The sequence below is a fragment of the Balaenoptera ricei genome, chromosome 8 (assembly GCF_028023285.1).
Source record: "Balaenoptera ricei isolate mBalRic1 chromosome 8, mBalRic1.hap2, whole genome shotgun sequence".
Taxonomy (NCBI): domain Eukaryota; kingdom Metazoa; phylum Chordata; class Mammalia; order Artiodactyla; family Balaenopteridae; genus Balaenoptera; species Balaenoptera ricei.
Genome location: NC_082646.1, coordinates 57,949,721 through 57,969,038, shown reverse-complemented (window position 1 = coordinate 57,969,038; position 19,318 = coordinate 57,949,721). Strand labels below are relative to the sequence as shown.

Below are 19,318 nucleotides of genomic sequence, written 5' to 3'. Positions count from 1 at the left end.
GTTGTGTTAGTTTCTGCTGTACAATGAAGTGAATCAGCTATATGTATACCTATATCCCCTCCCTCTTGGACCTCCCTCCCTCCCTTCCCCTGCCCATCTAGGTCATCACAGGGCACTGAGCTGAGCTCCCTGTGCCATACAGCAGGTTCCCACTAGCTATCTATTTTAAACACGGTAGTGTATTTATGTCAAACCTAATCTCCCAATTCGTCCCACCCTCCCCTTCCCCCCGTGTCCACATGTCTGTTCTCTACGTCTACGTCTCTATTCCTGCCCTACAAATAGGTTCATCTGTACCATTTTTCTAGATTCCACATATATGCATTAATATATGATATTTGTTTCTCTCTTTCTGGCTTACTTCACTCTGTATGACAGACTCTAGGTCCATCCACATCTCTACAAATGACCCTGACTTTGTCATGATGTTCCCACAGTCTGGAACTTTCTTCCCCATCAGCATAAACACATGTCTAAATCCAACATCCCTCCAAGATCCCACTCCTGTTCCACCTCTTCCAAGAAGCCTCACTTAATCCTCTTGGCTGTAAGTCACCTCTTCCTTCTCAGAACCCATGCAGAACGTTATTTAGGCCACTCTAATGACAATTATAATGCTCTCCCTGTGTTGGTTATTTTTGTCTATGACTTAGTTCCCTACTAGATTCTAAACTCTCAATAAGTTAGAATTAAGGACGACTATAACTTTATATCTCATAACTATCACTTTGAAGTGCCCTGCATGAAAACAGAAACTGCACATGTCTTGTTGATTTCTGTATCTTCAGTACTTATCACTCATATAATGATCAATATATTTTGTTGAAAGAAAAATTAATGCAAATGTCAACTGATTTGGGGGTTGGATTCTTCTATATCAGACAGGAAATCAGTGGAGACAAGGAATGATGAAATCAGAGAAAGATATATATGCCCTATGTATAACTGGGCACTGAAAAACTCCAGTTCCTTAAAAGTTAGTCTCTCACAAGCTTTCCACTTCTTCAAACTCCTCTATTTCCTGGCCTGAATTTCTCACACTACCTGACACTACTATATGTCAGACAACAGAGGCAGGGTCACTAGTGCCTAAACACTTTCGCTAAAATGTACTTCACACCTGGACTAAGGACTAGCATTCGCACATTAGAACAGGTTTAACACACTAGCTAATTTGTAAGGCCCAGAAAGACTGATTCTTAGGAGATGGGCTATAAAATTCAATATGTAGAAGTACTGCCATGTGAAGGTGCAGGTGTCTAAAATGACAATACTGAGTGAACCAGAAAATAGGCTATGAAACAGGGGAAGGATGTTCTGCCACCCTTTCAAAGGGTCAAAGTGGTAAGACACACCCTCTAACAGCACAAGCCTTTTTTCCTCCATCTATCCCTCGTGCCTAACATTCTTGGCTGATGTAAACCCCAACTCTACCAAGAGTGATCTGAGGTTCTGAGGGCTCCCAGCACAACTGGGAACCATACCACAGACAGAGCACCTCATGAGCCTACTCAGGAAAGGAGTGGGAGAAATGGAAAACATTACTCACCAAGAGCAATGATGTGTAGGCAGCCAGGATCCCAAAAAAACTCAGCAAGACAATGGACCAGAAGAACCAGAATCCTGTACCTAGAAAAATGACCCTGCAAAAATGTGTTTCAATCCTTAAAATACAGTAAACAATTAGTAGCATCTGTGTCAAGGATGGGGGGAGATAAGACTGGACTAGATGAGGTAAAAGATAAACAGAGGGAGATAAGAAGAGAAGGCAATTTGGGAACAGATGTGTGAAGAGCTTTGGGGATATTCAGTTGGGAAGTTCTAACTTTATCCTACAGGCAATTGGGTACTTTAATGGGGCTCTGTATGAGTGGTATGATTTTTTAAAGTTACTCAGAATATATCAATATATTCAAAAATTATGTTCTCTTTAAAAAACAATATAAGACAGAAATTCTGGAATTCCAAAAGAGAAAAAGTCCACTGCCTTAATAAAACTAACACTTTCCATTTGGGCAGGTTCCTGGTCCACATGAATATATGTTTTCTTACATAACTGCAAGCCACCATATTAATTTATCTATTCTGTGTAAGAGATTTGGCCCCTTCAAAAATAGTCCTGATGTGTTCTGTTCCTAAAGTAGTTTATGAGGGAAAACTGCTAATAATCTGCTAAGAGAAACAGTGTTACACTTGGTCTACATATTGTATGTCAAAATTGTTCTAGACCGTTCATTTCAAGATAACAGAAATTACCTTCTCACCATATAAAATCTGGAGAAATTATATTTTAACAACACAGACATATGCTTCAAAGATACTGCATTTTTTACAAATTGAAGGTTTGTGGCAACCCTACATCAAACAGGTCTATTGGCACCATTTTTCCAACAGCATTTGCTCACTTCATGTCTCTGTGTCACATTTTGGTAATTCTTGCAATATTTCAAGCTTTTTCATTTTTATTATAGTTGTTATGGTGATCTGTGATCAGTGATCTTTGATGTTACTACCACTACTCACTGAATGTTCTGAAGATGGTTAGCTATTTAGCAATAAAATATTTTTTAACTAAGGCATGTATATTTTTTATAAACGATGTTATTATACACTTACAGACTACAGTATAGTGTAAACATAACTTTTATGTGCACTGGGAAACCAAAAAAATTGTGTGACTTGCTTTATTGCTATATTATTCACTTTATTTCTGTGGTCTGGAACTGAACTCCCAGTATCTCCAAGGTATGCCTGTATAAAATATAGATTGGTGAACATATAACCACATTACAAATAGGAAAGGAAATTCTCTTTGGTCAGGGGCTATAACATACATCAAGAAGAATGAAACAAGCAAGCAGCCATCCTAGCGAGAGCTATCCCAGATCAAGATACTAAGAGTACTTTCTAAAAGATGAGCTCACAGCCAGGAATCAGAAAACATGTAAGGAATGTCAACAAATTCACCCAATAAAGCCAACTAATAGAACAACTTGCACACAAAAAAATATAATTAATAGAACGATCAGAAAAGAACCACAAAATAAATATATTCAAAAGCTTCAGAAAAATAAAGGACTCACATCCAGGTAACAAGAATAGATGTTTTAAAACAAGCACATTAATTATCAAAACAATGAAACAGAGATCTTAAAAAACATGTAAGATGACCTATAACGGAAAAGAATCTGAAAAAATAATATGTGTGTGTGTGTGTATAGCTGAATCACCTTGCTGTACAACTGAAACTAACACAGCATTGTAAATTAGCTAGACTTCAATTTTTAAAAAATGTAAGATGGACTTAATAGTAGCCTAGATACAGTCAAAGAATTTATCAAACAGCTTAACCAAATAGTGATTTTGACTTTGCTTTCCAAGTGAGTAAGTTAAGGTTTACCATTTAATGGTGCCTTTATTTTTCTAATCATTTTTCTGGCCACATCTGATTTTTTTTCACTCCCTTTTAACCTAAAAGGTCTTCTTTTGTACATTCAACCACACATAAATATTATTATTAGCTGAGTTCAGCTCAAAACTCTCTCACCAAACTCAGGTGAAGTTCCCACCCACCCACCATGAACTGCAGGAAGAATTTTGAATTTTTTTCTCTTTTTCTCTTTCCCTCTTCTACTTCTTCTTGTCCTATTCATCTGTACTAACTCTAGGTGGTGGTAGTGAAAGCCCTCGCACAGACCCAACACACCCCTAAATAAATAAATAAATTTATAAAAAAAAAAAAAGAATTCTAGAAGGGAAAATACAGCAGTAAAAATTAAGAACTCTGTGAATGGATTAAATAGCAGGTAAAACAGAGCCAAAAGGAATTTGCTAAACAAAAGACAGACCAGAAAAAAATATCAAGCATGAAACAGAGACACATGAAAAAAATACATGAGAAATACAGAAGAAAGAGTAGGACACTTAAGAGGATAAAGAGAAAATACCTAATATAAAATTGAAGTAGAGGCAATAGAAAATGGGGTAAAAGCAATATTTGTAAAGGTAATGGCTGAGAACTTTTCCAAAATGATTAAAAATACTGTATTGGTCTGGGACCACTCAGAAAAGGAATTATTGTAGGGATTAGACCTTGGGCTATTACAGAAGCTGTGAGAGAAGGCTATGTAAGACTGTTACATCTGCTCCAACACTTGGCCTAAAGTTGTAGAAGTCAGACAGGCCAGAAGTTGGAAAGTAAAACTGAACACAATATATAGGGAAACTGAAACCCATGAGGAGGAACTAGAACCCTCAAGGACAAACTGAAACACGTAAGGATAGACTGGAACACATGAGGACACACACAAACCATGCAACCTGTGTCTATCACTGTGTCAAGGATTTAGCTAAGTTAACTCCTATTAGCTAAGCTGTAATTCCATGGTATTGCCGCCGTGGCACCCATTTTGTTTGTCCAAGTGGACCACAGTGACCTTAAATTGACACTAGCACCCTCAGGGAAGCACATGACCTAGGAGCCCTCAGTCATAAGCAAATATAAGGTCCTGATATGACTTCCACAATAGCCCTTGTGATCTACAGTCTCGCATGCTTCCCATCACCTGTATGCCTTATGTGCCCCTTAGACAAAACTTCCATGGGGCTTACAAAAACCCTACTCTTATAGTTTGACTTAATCAATCTGGCCCTAGCCCAGGAACCCCAAAGCACTCCAGTCATGGACTGTAATAAAGGCATGTGCCCAGGTCCTGCCTCACTTTCTGTCTACACTCTGCCTTGACCTCCCTATGTGGGCCCTAGAGGCATCTGTGTACTTCCCCCAGTACCTCCAAGTAATAAACTTCTCTATTTTAATTTCTCTTGCAGTCTGTTGGTGAACCACCACTCACCATTGCTGTTGCCTCAATTGACCATCCAGCACCCTGTGCTCCACATAACAAATGTTAATTCAACAAAGTCATAACACACTTCCTCCAACCTTGGATAATAACAGTGACCTGCAGGAAAAGTTCATGCCTTTCATCATTTAGTTGCATACTTATCTGGCCTAGGACATGAAGAAGCTGAAGAAGACCTGGCAGGAGCAAGAAGAATGTGGGCCCAGGTGCTTCCCCATGGCAACTAAGTGAACTACCAGATATTGACATTGCATGGAGGCTGTCATAATGCCTGGGTCCATCACTGATCTTCAGAGTATAAAGAAATAGCTAACGATTCACTTCCTACTTCCAAACTGTATACCAATTTTTCTTGTAATTAATCCTAACCCAATCCTATACTGGGAATGGAATTGTGAGAAATGTAGTTTCAGTTTAACTAAGTGGACCCAATTAGTACACTACCACAATCCACTCATGAGCAACTTGGTATTCATACACACCTCTATTAACCATCCTTACTTTCTATCTAACATGATGTGATTACCTCTCATACAACCAAAAACACACCAATCCTCTCCCCAAAAAAGGATACAAAGTTCCTTTATCTCCTCTATGTGATGTTTATACCTCTAATTTAAGTACTGATATATATGGTCAACTACTATTAACACATCTTATTTTCAATGGTAGAAGAATGGGAGAAGAGAAAAACATATAGACACACACACACAGAATTCTGGCTCCCATGATCTCTGTCATTTGGTATCACGTGAGTGATGACGTTAACTGTTTCAACGGTTATGTTGAAACACCACTGCTAGCTTTGAAGATAGAGAAGGCCACAAGCTAGAAGCTGAGACCAACTCCCCTCTGACAACCACTAAAGAATGAGCACATCATTCCTGCAACCAGAAGGAACTGGATTCTGCCAACAACTTGAATGAACCTGGAAGTGAATTCTCACTCAGAGCCCCAGGTATAAGCTCAGGCCATCTGGCACCTTGATTTCATTATGAAATCCTAAGCAGAGTACCCAGCCAAGCATGTCTGACGTCTGACCTAAAGAACTGAGAAAAAAAATGGGTATTGCTTTAGGCCATTGAATTTGTGATAATTTGCTATGGGAGCAATGGAAAACTGCCCATTAACTTTACTTGTGGCTTTAGGACCAATAGGAACTCACTCTTATGTTTACAACTTTTATTTGATGATGGAGTATTGCTGTAAGGATTCTGCCTGCTTCTGAGTATGTTTATTCCAACTATGCATTCCAAAACTAGAGAAATAACTGCAGGGTGGGTTTGGGGACCCACTAGACCCACTGTAGAGATAGGTCTGAACCAAAACTCCATTGATTACCTATCTCCATTGATTACTCTGACTGGTGAATCATAGTGCTGCTTTATATCTCCAGGAATTTGTATCAGTTCAGAGTCAGTGTCCAGTAATTGCCCCAGAAGTATTTCTTCTGCCCAAGTGCACAACCACCCTGGTAAATAGCCAGATGTTTTTTGGGGGGAAAAGAGGAGGAAGATTGACAGTATACAGTTTTGTACAGGCAGGTCCTTTTGTACAGCAAGGTTCTTCCTCAAGGATTTCTCTTCATTCAGGAGCTAATTTGTTTGGTAAATAAGTAAAACAGAGAATAGGAAAACAATAGAAAAAATTAACCAAACTAAGAGTTCGTTCTTTGAAAAAATACATAAAATTGACAAAACTTTTAGCAAGACTAACCAAGAAAAAAAGAGGATCCAAATAAATGAAATTTTAAATGAAAAAGGAGTCTTTACAACTGACACCACATAAAGGAACATAAGAGATGACTATGAACAACTATATGCCAACAAACTGGACAACCTAGGAAAAAAGGATAAATTTCTAGAAACATACAACCTACCAAGACTGAATCATGAAGAAACAGAAAATCTGATCAGAGTAAGATTTGAGTAATGAGTAAGGAGACTGAATCAGTAAACAAAAACCTCCCAAAGAAGAAAAGCACAGGTCTAAATGTTTCACTGGCCAATTTTAAATATTTAAAGAAGAATTAACATCAATCCTTCTCAAACTCTTACAAAAAACTGAAGAGGAGAGAACACTCCCAAATTAATTTTACAAAGCCAGCATTTCCCTGATATAAAAGCTTGATAAGGACACTATAAGAAAAGAAATTACAGGCCAATATCCGTGATGAATATAGATGCAAGAATCACAACAAAATACAACAGCGCATTAAAAGAATCATATACCATGATCAAGTGGGATTCGTCCCTCTAATGCAAGGATGGTTCTACATACACAAATCAATAAATGTGATACATCACATTAAGAGAATGAAAGATAAAAATCATATGATCATTTCAAGATAGCAAAAATAGCATCTACAAATTCAAACTCCATTCATGATAAAAAAAAAAAAAAAACTCTCAACAAACTGGGTATAGGAGGAATATACCTCAACAAAATAAAGGTCACATATCACAAGCCCACATCTAACATCTTACTCAATGGTGAAAGGTTAAAAGATTTTCCTCTAAGATCAGGAATAACAGGGTGCACACTCACCACTCCTATTCAACATAGTACTAGAAGTCCTAGTTAGAGCAATCAGGGAAAGAAAGAAAAGAAAGAAAGAAAGAGAGAAAGAGAGAAAGAAAGAAGGAAAGGGGGGGGAAGGAAGGAAGGAAGGGAGGGAGGGAGGAAGGAAAGGCACCAGAATTGGAAAGAAAGAAGTAAAACTTTCTCTATTTAAAGATGACATGATTTTATATACAGAAAATATTAAAGACTCCATCAAAAAACTGTGAGATCTAATTAATGAATTCTAAAGTTGCAGGATACAAAATCAATATACAAATATCTGTTGGATTTCTACACACTGATAAAAATATATACAAAAAAGAAATTAAGAAAACAACCCCAGTTACAATATCAGTAACAAAAATAAAATACCTAAGAATAAATTTAATCAAGGAGGTGAAAGAGCTCTCCACTGAAAACTATAAGACGTGAAATGGAAAGATATCTCATGTTCATGGATTGGAAGAATTAATATTGTTAAATTTTCCATACTACTGAAAGCCATCTACAGATTAGATGCAATCCCTAACAAAATTCCAATGGCATTTTTATAGAAACAGAACAATCCTAAAATTTGTATGGAACCACAGAAGACCCCAAATAGCCAAAGTAATATTGAGAAAGAAGAACAAATCTTGAGGCATCACACTCCCTAATTTCAAACAATACTACAAAGCTACAGTAATCAAAACAGTAGAGCATCTGCACAAAAACAAACACCGTATCAATGGAATGCCATAAAGAACCCAGAAATAAACCCATGTATATATGGTCTATTATTTTATGACAAAGGAGACAAGAACCAGGATATACAATGAGGAAAGGACAGTGTCTCCAATAAACAGTGTTGAAAAAACTGGACAGCCACATGCAAAACAGTGAAACTGAACCAATATCTTATACCATACACAGAAATCAACTCAAAATGGATTAAATACTTGAACATAAAACCTCAAACCATAGGACTCCTAGAAGAAAACATAACCAGTAAGTTCCTTAACATCAGCCTTGGCAATGAGTTTTTTGGATTTGACACCAAAAGCAAAAGGAACAAAAGCAAAAACAAACAAGTGGGACTACATCAAACAAAGCAAAGGAAACCATCAACAAAACAAAAAGGCAACCTACCAAATGGGAGAAAATATTTGCAAACCATATATCTGATTAAGAGGTTAACATCCAGGGACTTCCCTAGTGGTCCAGTGGTTAAGATTTTGCCTTCCAATGCAGGGGGTGTGGGTTCAATCCCTGGTCGGGGAGCTAAGATCCCACATGCTTCGTGGCCAAGAAAACAAAACATAAAACAGAAGTAATATTGTAACAAATTCAATAAAGACTTTTGAAATGGTCCACATCAAAAAAATCTTTAAAAAGAGGTTAATATCCAAAAAATATACAAAGAATTCATACAACTGAATACCAATTAAACAAACAAACCAGTTTAAAAATAGAGTATCTGAATACACATTTTTCCTAAGAAGATATACAGGCCACAGGTATATAAAAAGGTATTCAACATCATTTTTCTGATGATTCACTAATCATCAGAAAAATGCAAATCAAAACCCCAACTAGATATCACCTCATACCTGTTAGAACAGTTATCAAAAAGACAAGCAATAACAAGTGTTTGCGAGGATATGGAGAAAATGGAACACTTGTGCACTATTGGTGGGAATGTAAATTGGTGCAGGTACTACGGAAACTAGTATGGAGGTTCCGCAAAAAAATTAGAACAGAGCTACCATATGATCCAGCAATTCCACTTCTGGGTATTCATCCAAAGAAAATGAAAACACTAACCTGAAAAGATATATGTACCCCTATGTTCACTGCATGATATAGAAGCCATGCCATGATATAGAAACAACCTAAGTATCCACTGACAGATAAATGGACAAAGAATATGCAGTATGTACATACAATGGAATATTATTCAGCCATAAAAAAGAAGGAAATCTTGCCATTTATGACAACCTTGATGAACCCTTGAGGGCATTATGCTAAGTGAAATAAGTCAGACAGAAAAAGACAAATACCACATGATCTCCCTTATATGTGGAATCTAAAAAACAAAAACAAAAACAATAAATAAGCTCGTAGATAGAACAGACTGGTGGTTGCCAGAGGTGGGGGTGGATGAAATGGGTTAAGGGGTTGAAAGGTACAAACTTCCAGTTACTAAGCCATGGGAATGTAACATATGGCATGGTAACTATAGTTGATAATACTGCATTATATATTTGAAAATTGCTTAGAGAGTAGATCTTAAAAATTCTCATCACAAGAAAACAATTGTAATTATGTGTAGTGATTGATGTTAAAAAGATTTATTGTTGTGATCATTTCACAATATATATAAATATCAAATTATTACTTTGTATCCACCTGAAACTAACACAATGTTATACGTCAATTACATCTCAATAAAGTTTTTAAAAACTGAGGGAAATTTTACTTTAAAATGAAACAGCTTTGTATCTCAATTCCTGTGGAATAATTTAGAATGGGTCCATAAATAAAGACTGCATATAAACTGATCAAAAATTAGTAAAGATCCCACAAAATAAACAAAGCAAGAAAACTAAAAAGTAAATAAATAAACCAGTTTTGACACTTAATCAATGATTAAATTAAAACAAAACAAATTCCATCTATAAAATTAATAAAAATTATCAAAATTAGAATAGTTACTGCTGTCAATGGCAGGTTAAAATAGAAACTCATATACCTCTGTTGTTTATGGAAATTGCTAGACTCTTTTGAGAAAGTACTTTGGCAATAAGCATAATGAATTTTATTAGTGTTTATTCTTCTTAAATCAATAACACCATTCGTGGGAGTCTATTGTAAGAACATAAGTCAGAGCACAGAGATTTCTCTGTGCTTTCATATTATCAAAACCAGAAAATTTAGAAACATTCATAATGCCTAACAATAAAAAGTGGTTAAGTAAGTGTATTAGAGTACCTTCATGTCAGGAAATATTTTTAAACCATTTTAAATGATGTTCATTAAGAGTTTTAACAATTTTTCAAAATGTGTGCAACCATTTTAAGTGAAAATGAAAAGCAAAATTATATATATGGTATGAGCATAACCATGTAAAAATAAGCATAGAAAAAAAGACTGGGAAGTATACCAAGAGATTGTTACTCAAGAATAAGACTAAGCAGATTTTTATATTTTCTACTTTCTGCATTTTTTACATTTAAAATAACAAACCATATTTTACTTCTATAAAAGGAAAAATAGGGACTTCCTTGGCGGTCCAGTCGTTAAGACTCTGTGCTTCCACTGCAGGGGGCACGGGTTCAATCCCTGGTCAGGGAACTAAGATCCCGCATGCTGCACAGTGCGGCCAAAAACAAAGGAAAAATAAACTGTATTCCATTTTTTAAAAAGACTCATACTCAAACATATCCCTTTCTCCCCCAAATACCAAATAATGGGTAAGATTTGCAATAATCAGGCCAGAAAAACTGGAAGAGCTAGGAGTAGTCCAGAGTAGGAATCTGGCTAGAAAAGGGGCTGAGATGGGACACCGTTTCTGTCTTTAGAGTCTTAGAAAGCCCAGTAAAGACAGAAGGAAGAAGCAGAGGCTGGAGGTGAGGCAGAGACATCAGGGTTCATGGACAGAGATCATGAAGACCAACTAGTGTAGGCATCAGTAACCCAAAGAGACTGAGTAACAAGGTGTCAGGGAGTCCTCTGAATAGAAGGACTGGGGACACTGGAAGCACAGAGAAAGCTTCCCACTGAGCCAGATTTGGTCTAAGTGTGAGAGTGAGCACAGGTGGAAGGGAAGTATAATAGCTGAGGGTGCTGAGCATCTTTACCCCTCCCCAGAGTCAGGCCTCCCATCCACCAGCTGTAGAACACCCAATTTTATCCACCCTCCCCCTTATGCCACTAGATCTTTTCAGCCTGATGTAGGATCCATGTGGCTATTAGACCAAACAGCCCTTACACAAGTGAAAATACAAAAAGTGAAACTCACCAGTCAAAGCCAAAGTATTCGTTTGAGGATTCTATCCACACAAACAGCAAAAGCACAGACACGCAAAATGAAATAACCAGACATGCGTAAAATAATCGTTCTCTCTGGGAAGAGAAAGAAGCAAGTCTAATTTAGTTCCATTTATCCATGGTACCTCAGCAACATTTGTATATACTCGCCAAAGGTCTGCATAGTTGTAGTGCAGCATTACCCTGTAGAGAGGCTTGGAGATATCACGTATCCAGCCCAAAGGCTGAGTTGGGACAAGAACCAAAACATACTCCCAGGCTCTCTTCCAGGGATTTTTCCATTATACCACACTGCCTCCAACGTCACCTTTACCAGGAAGCCTCCCTTTATCTTTCGCTCCATGTCCTTCTTTATAGCTCTCTTGTGACTTACGACATCATCCCTAAGTAATAAATATCTGTTGAATCAATTTGCTCTTCTCCATTTTTACCATCACTACTCTAATCCAGGACACCAACATCTCTTACCTTGAATACTGCTGTTGCTTTCTCTTTGAAGGCAAAGACATCTCCCTGCATTACTCTTATACCATCTAATGCATCTTCCACATGATCAAATAATCATTCCAAAACATAGCTCAGACATCAGTGGCTTAAAATCTTTAGGGAGTCTTTATCCCCTACATGGCAGAGGTCAAATTCTTAAAACCACACAATATCTTTTCCCACTCCCTCTCTAGCTTCATAATTTCCCATCACTTCTCCATTCAGATCCTCTACTCCACTTAAAATAAACCTTATTCCAAGCCCTTTGACTCCTCCTCCAATACCTTTTCTCCTGCCATCCCCTGTTCTTTACCTATCCTATTCTTAACTGCTTTTCACATTCTAAATAGTTATTTTTGGCCCCCTCCCTTGTACATGAACGCATGCGTGTGTGCATAAGCGTACACACACACACAACTATAACACTTCTCTCACTATGTTGAGAGTAAGTGTGTACTTGTCTTTTCCTCCAGTAGACTGTGAATTCCTTGAGAGCAGGAACCATGCCTGAAGAACCTGTGTTATCCCCAGTCACTGGTATAGAAGCCAAATATCTGGGCAGGAAAGATACACGAACAGGAGAACACTCCTGCCTAATCCAGGGAAGCCTCCCATTCCCACCCCTTTCCTTGTGCTCCCCATCTCAGACATGAAAAATTAGTAATCCAATTGGTCAGAATCTCGGACCCAGCTAGACCAAGTTTATGATTAAGTGAAGGTACAAGATATGGCTCTCCTCTTCTCACTTCAGTGTGCTCATCATTTGGTCTCATATTATATTGCCCACCAGAGAGGGCCAACATATGACTTAAAGAAAGAAAGAGGCGCTCAGTGAGGCTAGACCACATGCCACCACTCAGCCTTACCAGCGATCTTCATTACAGAAAGTCAGATACTGGCCAGACCAATAATAAAGGAGCACCTTGTTTCCCACTTGCTGTTTTTTCTCATATGTGTAGCTCCTTTGGGAAACTCATACTGAAGAGAGATTTAAAGATTCAGGTATTCCTGTAATCCCTAGCCAAAAACAGCTAATTGTACCTATACCTCAATTTTTCTTCAAGGTTCACTTATTAACAAAAGCAGAGGTGAATAAATGAATAACAGAATGACAAGAAAGAAGAGAAATGAAGAATAAAAGTGAAAGAAAATGAGCACATGTTCCCATAGAGTTAACTTTGGCTCCAGAATTATGGCAGAACTTTCATGAAGAGCTAGAGCCCGAGCCCAGTCCTGAAGACTCTAGTGAGCCCTCATGAGGGCAGGGACCAGCCCATGTTTCCCACATCTAAGAAAGTGTGGTCCAGCTTCTTCCCATCTCTCCGTACCCAAGAGCAGTAGGGTCCACGTTTAGATTTTTTCTCCTGTTTGATTTTCCACTGGCAGCTGTAGCAGCCAGTAATGGAAGTAACACAGCATTTGTGGTTGAAGATGTGTAAAATCCATGGACTATCCTTTTTCCATCTTTCGGTCTTCTGGCTCCTAGGTTCAATCCTGTTGGCCTTCATAGGCATGGTTCGCCTTTTTGCTGTAATGACAAAACAATCAGGATCTAGTAGTTCCTTCAAATGTTTCCTACCCCACCATTCTACAGAAAGTTCCATCAAAATAGATGGATTTTAACATTTTTTATAATCTAGGATAATGCACTGGATTTGGTGTAGAAGATTAGAGATTCATCCTATCTTTCCCACTAACTAGTTCAGTGTTTACTGCAGTCATTGCACCATTCAAGATTTAGTTTTCTCACCTCTAAAAACGGTACCATATTCTCTGTCCTAGCCAACTAATATATACTGAAGGCATCAAATTAGATAATATACACAAATGTGTTTTTTAACTGTATTATGCTCTTAAAATAACTTGAAAACTTGGAGACACGAAGGAGGTATATGAAAAATATAATCTTTGACTAATAAGTGACTCAGACACACAGCTGCCTGCCCCTTTATAATCCAGATGCTTAAAAACACTGGTAAACAGAAAATCTCAAAACCAGCCAGAGAAGAAGACATATTACATGTAGAGGAATAAAGATAAGAATGTCTTCTTGATGTTCTTTGAACAACAATGATTTTTTGTTGAAAACAATACAAGCCAGAAGACAGTGGAGCAACATCTGTAAAGAACTAAAGAAGACAAAACAAAGCGTGTTAACCTAGAATTCAGCACTCAGCAAAAACAGTTAGAAAAAATGAAGTGAAATAAAGACCATTTCAGATATTTGAAAATGGAAGAATTAATCAGGTGATTTACACTATGAGAAATGTTAAAGTCATTCGGTATGAAGAAAAAGGTACCAGGTAGGAATGCACATCTACATAAAGGAATGAGGGGCACTGGAAATATTTAACATGTCAGTGGATATAAAATAATGTTTTTCTTATTTAAAAAATTACTTCAGAAGTTTATAACAACTGTAGAAGTAAAATGGGGACTTCCCTGCAGTGGTTAAGATTCCATGCTCCCAAAGCAGGGGGCCCGGGTTCAATCCCTGGTCAGGGAACTAGATCCCACATGCATACCGCAACTAAGAGTTCATATGCCACAACTAAGGAGCCCGCCTGCTGCAACTAAGACCCGGCGCAACCAAATAAATAAATAATTTTTTTTTTTTAAAGAAGTAAAATATATGATAATAGTTCCAAGTCCAGGGGCAGGAAAATGAAACTATATTGTTATACAGTTCTCATACTGTATGTAAAGTGGTATAATAATACTTGAAGGTAGACTCTGATAAGTGAAAAAAGTATGCTATAAACTTCAAAGTTACCTCTGGAAAAAGGTGTACATATATAATAAGTCAACAAAGGAGATAAAATGAAATCATAAATATTACTCAATTAATCCAAAAGAAAGCAAGAAAAAAGTGAAAAAGATACATAGAACAGGAGAACAAATAGAAAGCAAACAGTAAATGCAAGATTTAAGCCTAAATATATCAGTAATTTCTTTCAATGCAAATGGACTAAATGCCCCAATTTTAAAAAGACAGCAAAATTGTCTAACTGGATTAAAAGAACAAACCCAACAACACGCTCCTTACAAGAGTTTGGTTTGTTTAGATAGAAGGTAAAAAGAAATGGAAAAAGATGGGGAATTCCCTGGCGGTCCAATGGTTAGGACTCCGTGCTCTCACTGCCGAGGACCCAGGTTCAATCCCTGGTCGGGGAACTAAGATCCCACAGGTCATGCCATGCAGTGAAAAAAAAAAAGGAAAAAGATATACCTTGTACACGTATCAGTATTCCATTACCAGGATAATGCCATGTACCAAGCATGGACAAAACCTCAGTCACATATAACAAAAAGCATCTACTACTCACACATCTGAGTTGACTGGCTCCCACTTCTGCTTATCTAGACTGGCCTCAGCTAGAATGACCAGACAACTCTGCTCCATGTGTCACTCAACCAGGTTGGCCTGAGTATATTCTCATGGTGATGGAAGTTGTCCAAGAGAACAAGTCTCAATGTCAAGCCCATTTCAAGCTTCTGCTTCAAGGGATGTCTTGAAGTCAAAGTCAACTCATGGTAGAGGGCACTGTAAAGTTGCATGGCAAAGGGTGTGAACACAAAGAGTGTAATTAAAGGAAGGGTGAGAATTGAGGCCAAATGATATAATCTACCTCACTATATTATCAACAAATCAAAAAACCTTGAGGCAAAAAGCATTAGCAGAGACAAAGAGGGACATTTCATAATGATGAGAAATTATTTTTAAACAATTTTCCATTTATAGGCACCTAATCACACAGCCTCTGAAGGAGAAACAGACAAATCCACAATCATTGTGGGAAATTAAGCACACTTCTCTCAATAAAAGATATAATAAGCAGATAAAAATGTCTATAAGGATATAGAAGATTTTAACAACTTGATTAATAAATTAGTCTTAATTAACATTTATAAAACACTGTACTCAATGACTGCAGAATTTATATTCTTTTCAAATGGAAATGGAAGACTTACCAAAAGTATAATTAAACCAGAAATCAGTAAGAAAAAGAGAACTAGAAAATCCCACATTTGGGAATTAAACACCATATTTATAAAAACCCATGGGTCAAAGGAGAAAGACCACAATTGAAATAAGAAAAGAGTTTGAATCGGTTGATGATGAAACTACAAGAACTTGGTATGACTAGCTGCAAATATTGGAGCGTCTAAGAAATACGTTGTGAACAAAAGTTCTGTGACTGGGAGGAAGGTAAGCTGCTTGAATACTGAATAAAAGGGAGCATTTAAACCAGAATCATTACCATAACCATTTTCCACATATCTACAGATCTCTCATTTTGTGTTCATCAGCCAGAGTAGCCAAGTTCACATGAAAATCAACAATATTCAGGGAAAGATCAATAAATATTGTTTCCCTTGAAGCTCCTTCTCTGATTTCCAAACCCATGTATCCAACAGCCTACTGAATCTCCACCTGGATTTTTCAGAGGCACTTCAAAATTAATACGTCCAAAACTGAACCCTTGACTTTCCCTCCAAAACCTATTCCTCTTGAAGTCTGTCCCATCTCAGTAAAGGGCACCACTCTTCACACAGTTGCCTGAGGCAAAAGCCCGGGCTTGCCTGTCAGGATTAAGATACCAGAAAAAGACTCACTCTCCCCCCATAAAAACCAGAAAACTGGACAAAATGCATGAAACAACTACTTTCAGACATTGAAACGGCAGCCATGAGCAGTGACCCTCAAGAAGAGAAACAGACGAGCGCGCCCTTCACACCTGCAGGGACTTCCAGATAAGCCGAGCCACCGGGCCTGCCCAGGGGGTGCGGGGCTTGGTACCGCCGTGCCGGATGGGGACTGGGGGCCGGCTCAGGTGGAGCCCTTTGTTCTCAGCGTCGTCCCTCGAGCAGGGGTGAGCTGACTGGGTAGAGGGCCTCAGGTGTGCCTGCCAACTTGAGAGTATTAATGTATTAGAGTATTTTCTAGAGATGCTTACGGGGGAAGCACGGAACTGGCCACGGTACTTACGGTGACTTCACAGCCCCAGACCTAAACCTGGAATTCGGGCTGGAGAAGCCCGCGTCTCTCAAGATGGAGGCCAGGCGGAAGGAAGTGCCCAAGGCTGCAGGAGCGGGTGGGCGTGGCCAGGGGGCTGGCCCCAGATGCCCAGTCCGACACTAAGACTTAATTTAAAGGCGACACCCGACCTTAGCTCCGAGCAGCACGCTTTAAATGTCTTTTAAGGTTTACCCCGTTTGTTTTGTTTTCGTTCTTCTAAAAATAACATAAATATAAACTTAGTTCTTGTTAATCATTTAGTTCAGGCATTATTTTCCAGCTCACTTATTCATAGATCGTCTTGCTTTTTTTTTTTTTTACTATTTTTTCTTCGTTTTTTTCCCTAAGCTGCTTCAAAAATAGACCTGTTTTAGTCTTGTTCCTTTGTTTAATCTTTGATTCATACAGCTATTTCTCTAGCTCTGACCTCATTTCTGAGCTCTAGATTCTTGTCTCCAACTGCCTGCTGGTCATCTTCGTCTGAATGTCCTGCTGTAGACACACCTCAAACTCAGTAAACCCTAACCTGAATTATCTTTCCCTTCAAATCCGTTCCATCTCCTGTGGCTCCAAATTGCTAAATAACAAGATCTGAAACCTATTCCTCATTCTTAACTCCTCCTTTTCCTCTGCAAACCCCCCTCCCACCTTATACCAACCAAATTCTGCTTATTATATTTCCTATTCATTTCTCCTAGTCATTCTCTTGTTGATTTCAATGCCCACTAGGCCCCTAATCATCTCCCTGGGTATCAACTGCTTAGTACTGCTATGATAAGCATTCAGGTAGTTACTACAGTAGACTCCCAAAGAATCTCACTGCTTCCAGTTTATCTTTCCCAAAATCTACCTTTCAAAGATCAGGTAGTGATCTTGTTAAAATGCAAACCTGAACATGGTTAAAATTCATTCCTAAGGTTAAAGTTTAAGCTCCTTAAATTGGATCCTGCCTTTCTCTCCAGCTTCATCTTCCGCCTACTCTCCTTCATGCCCACTCATATTGAAACTCCAGCAAAACCAAACCACTTGTACTGCTCCCCTACACCATTATGTATCTTTCTTCATGTTGTCCCTACTGCCAGGCTGACCCACTTCCCACCCCCCAACTTTCACCTGTTAACTCCTCTTGTTGGTGGAAGACTCAGCTCAGGAAGCCTTCTTTGATCATCGCCACCCATTCCTCACCACCAGACTCGGTTAAATACTTCCTCCTCTTGTCCCATATGTGCCTCCAAATGATTGCACCCACTGAAATTAGGTAGCAATCAAGGGATTAAGCAATCTTTTGTGATATGAAGATTTTCTGAAACTTCATTCTGACTTTTTCTTTAGACACCTTTTCCTCTTATCAACAGAGAATGAAACAAGTTGTAGAGGTTGGTCCCATGTTAGGGCAAATACAGACCTGATCCTATCACTCTTGGTTTTAAAGCAGAAGCAAGAAAAAACTAAAGCATGCAATACAGAATATAGAAAAGGTTACCAAAGAGCTTATCAAATAAGTCTAATTATCACATTATTATTTCAAAGAACATAAGTATTCAATTAATCTCTGTGGGAGGCTTTAACTTTTTTTTTTTTTTTTTTTTTTTTTTTTGAAAGAAGTAAGAATGTATATGTTTAATTCAACAAACAAGTACTGAGTGTGTACTATATACCAAGGCTTATGTCGATTCAAGGAATATAAAGCTAAGCAGGACAAGTCACAGACAGATCATGATGAAGATGATGACAGCAATTTCACTGAGCACTGACTACGTGCCAGGCCCGTCCTGAGCAGTTTATGTGAATCAATCCAAGTAATGGGAGGCTTTAACTTTTAACTTGCCTGTTAAAAATCAGTAATGAAAGTTGACTTGGGGACATGAAAGTAAGAAACCACAGGTTTCCCATTGATATCTGGGAAGGTTATTTTCCCAGCTTTATTGTCCCAACAAAACGGACTCAATTTTGTAAACTCATTAATCTAATTAATTTGTAATGAATATTGTTTTAAGTGTGGTGGGCCCTATCTGATCCTAGACAAAAAGTATGATGAACTCAAACAAGACTGTGTTGGAAGAACTTAGGTTTTTTTGAAGACTCTTTCAAAACTACAAACTGAAAGTTTGTTAGTCATTTCTTCAAAACTCTACTTTCCTTCTGTAGAATATAGATTCTTAGTCCAATAGCTTCCATAAGGAGCAAGATGAACTGAGATGGTTTTTTCTAGTGATCATTGTTACACTATCATCTAAGGGAAAATTCTGCTTAAAGTGACATAAGAGAAATTGTAGTTTGCTATGGACCATAAAGTCTAATTCAAATACTTTGCAAATGTATACTCTCTCTCTCTCTCTCTCTCTCTCTCTCTCTCTCA

At 38.0% G+C, this 19,318-nt stretch overlaps 1 protein-coding gene across 7 annotated transcripts in view; it reads right to left on the bottom strand.

Annotated features, from left to right (window-relative positions):
• GDPD4 (glycerophosphodiester phosphodiesterase domain containing 4) overlaps window positions 1-17,018 on the bottom strand; it is a 138,886-nt gene extending 121,868 nt beyond the window's left edge. For 2 of the 7 annotated variants that reach the window (XM_059930737.1, XM_059930730.1), the window contains exons 1-6: window positions 16,930-17,000; window positions 16,679-16,853; window positions 15,266-15,483; window positions 13,268-13,467; window positions 11,425-11,528; window positions 1,550-1,643 (exon numbers count right to left, since the gene is read on the bottom strand). In XM_059930737.1, the coding sequence (XP_059786720.1) occupies window positions 1,550-1,643; window positions 11,425-11,528; window positions 13,268-13,467; window positions 15,266-15,269 (402 nt within the window). In that variant the 5' untranslated portion in view covers window positions 15,270-15,483; window positions 16,679-16,853; window positions 16,930-17,000. Of the gene's footprint in view, window positions 1-1,549; window positions 1,644-11,424; window positions 11,529-13,267; window positions 13,468-15,265; window positions 15,484-16,678; window positions 16,854-16,897 lie in introns of all 7 variants that reach the window. The other 5 variants (XM_059930731.1, XM_059930734.1, XM_059930732.1 and 2 more) reach the window with 5 other exon arrangements.
• Window positions 17,019-19,318: the final 2,300 nt, after the last annotated feature.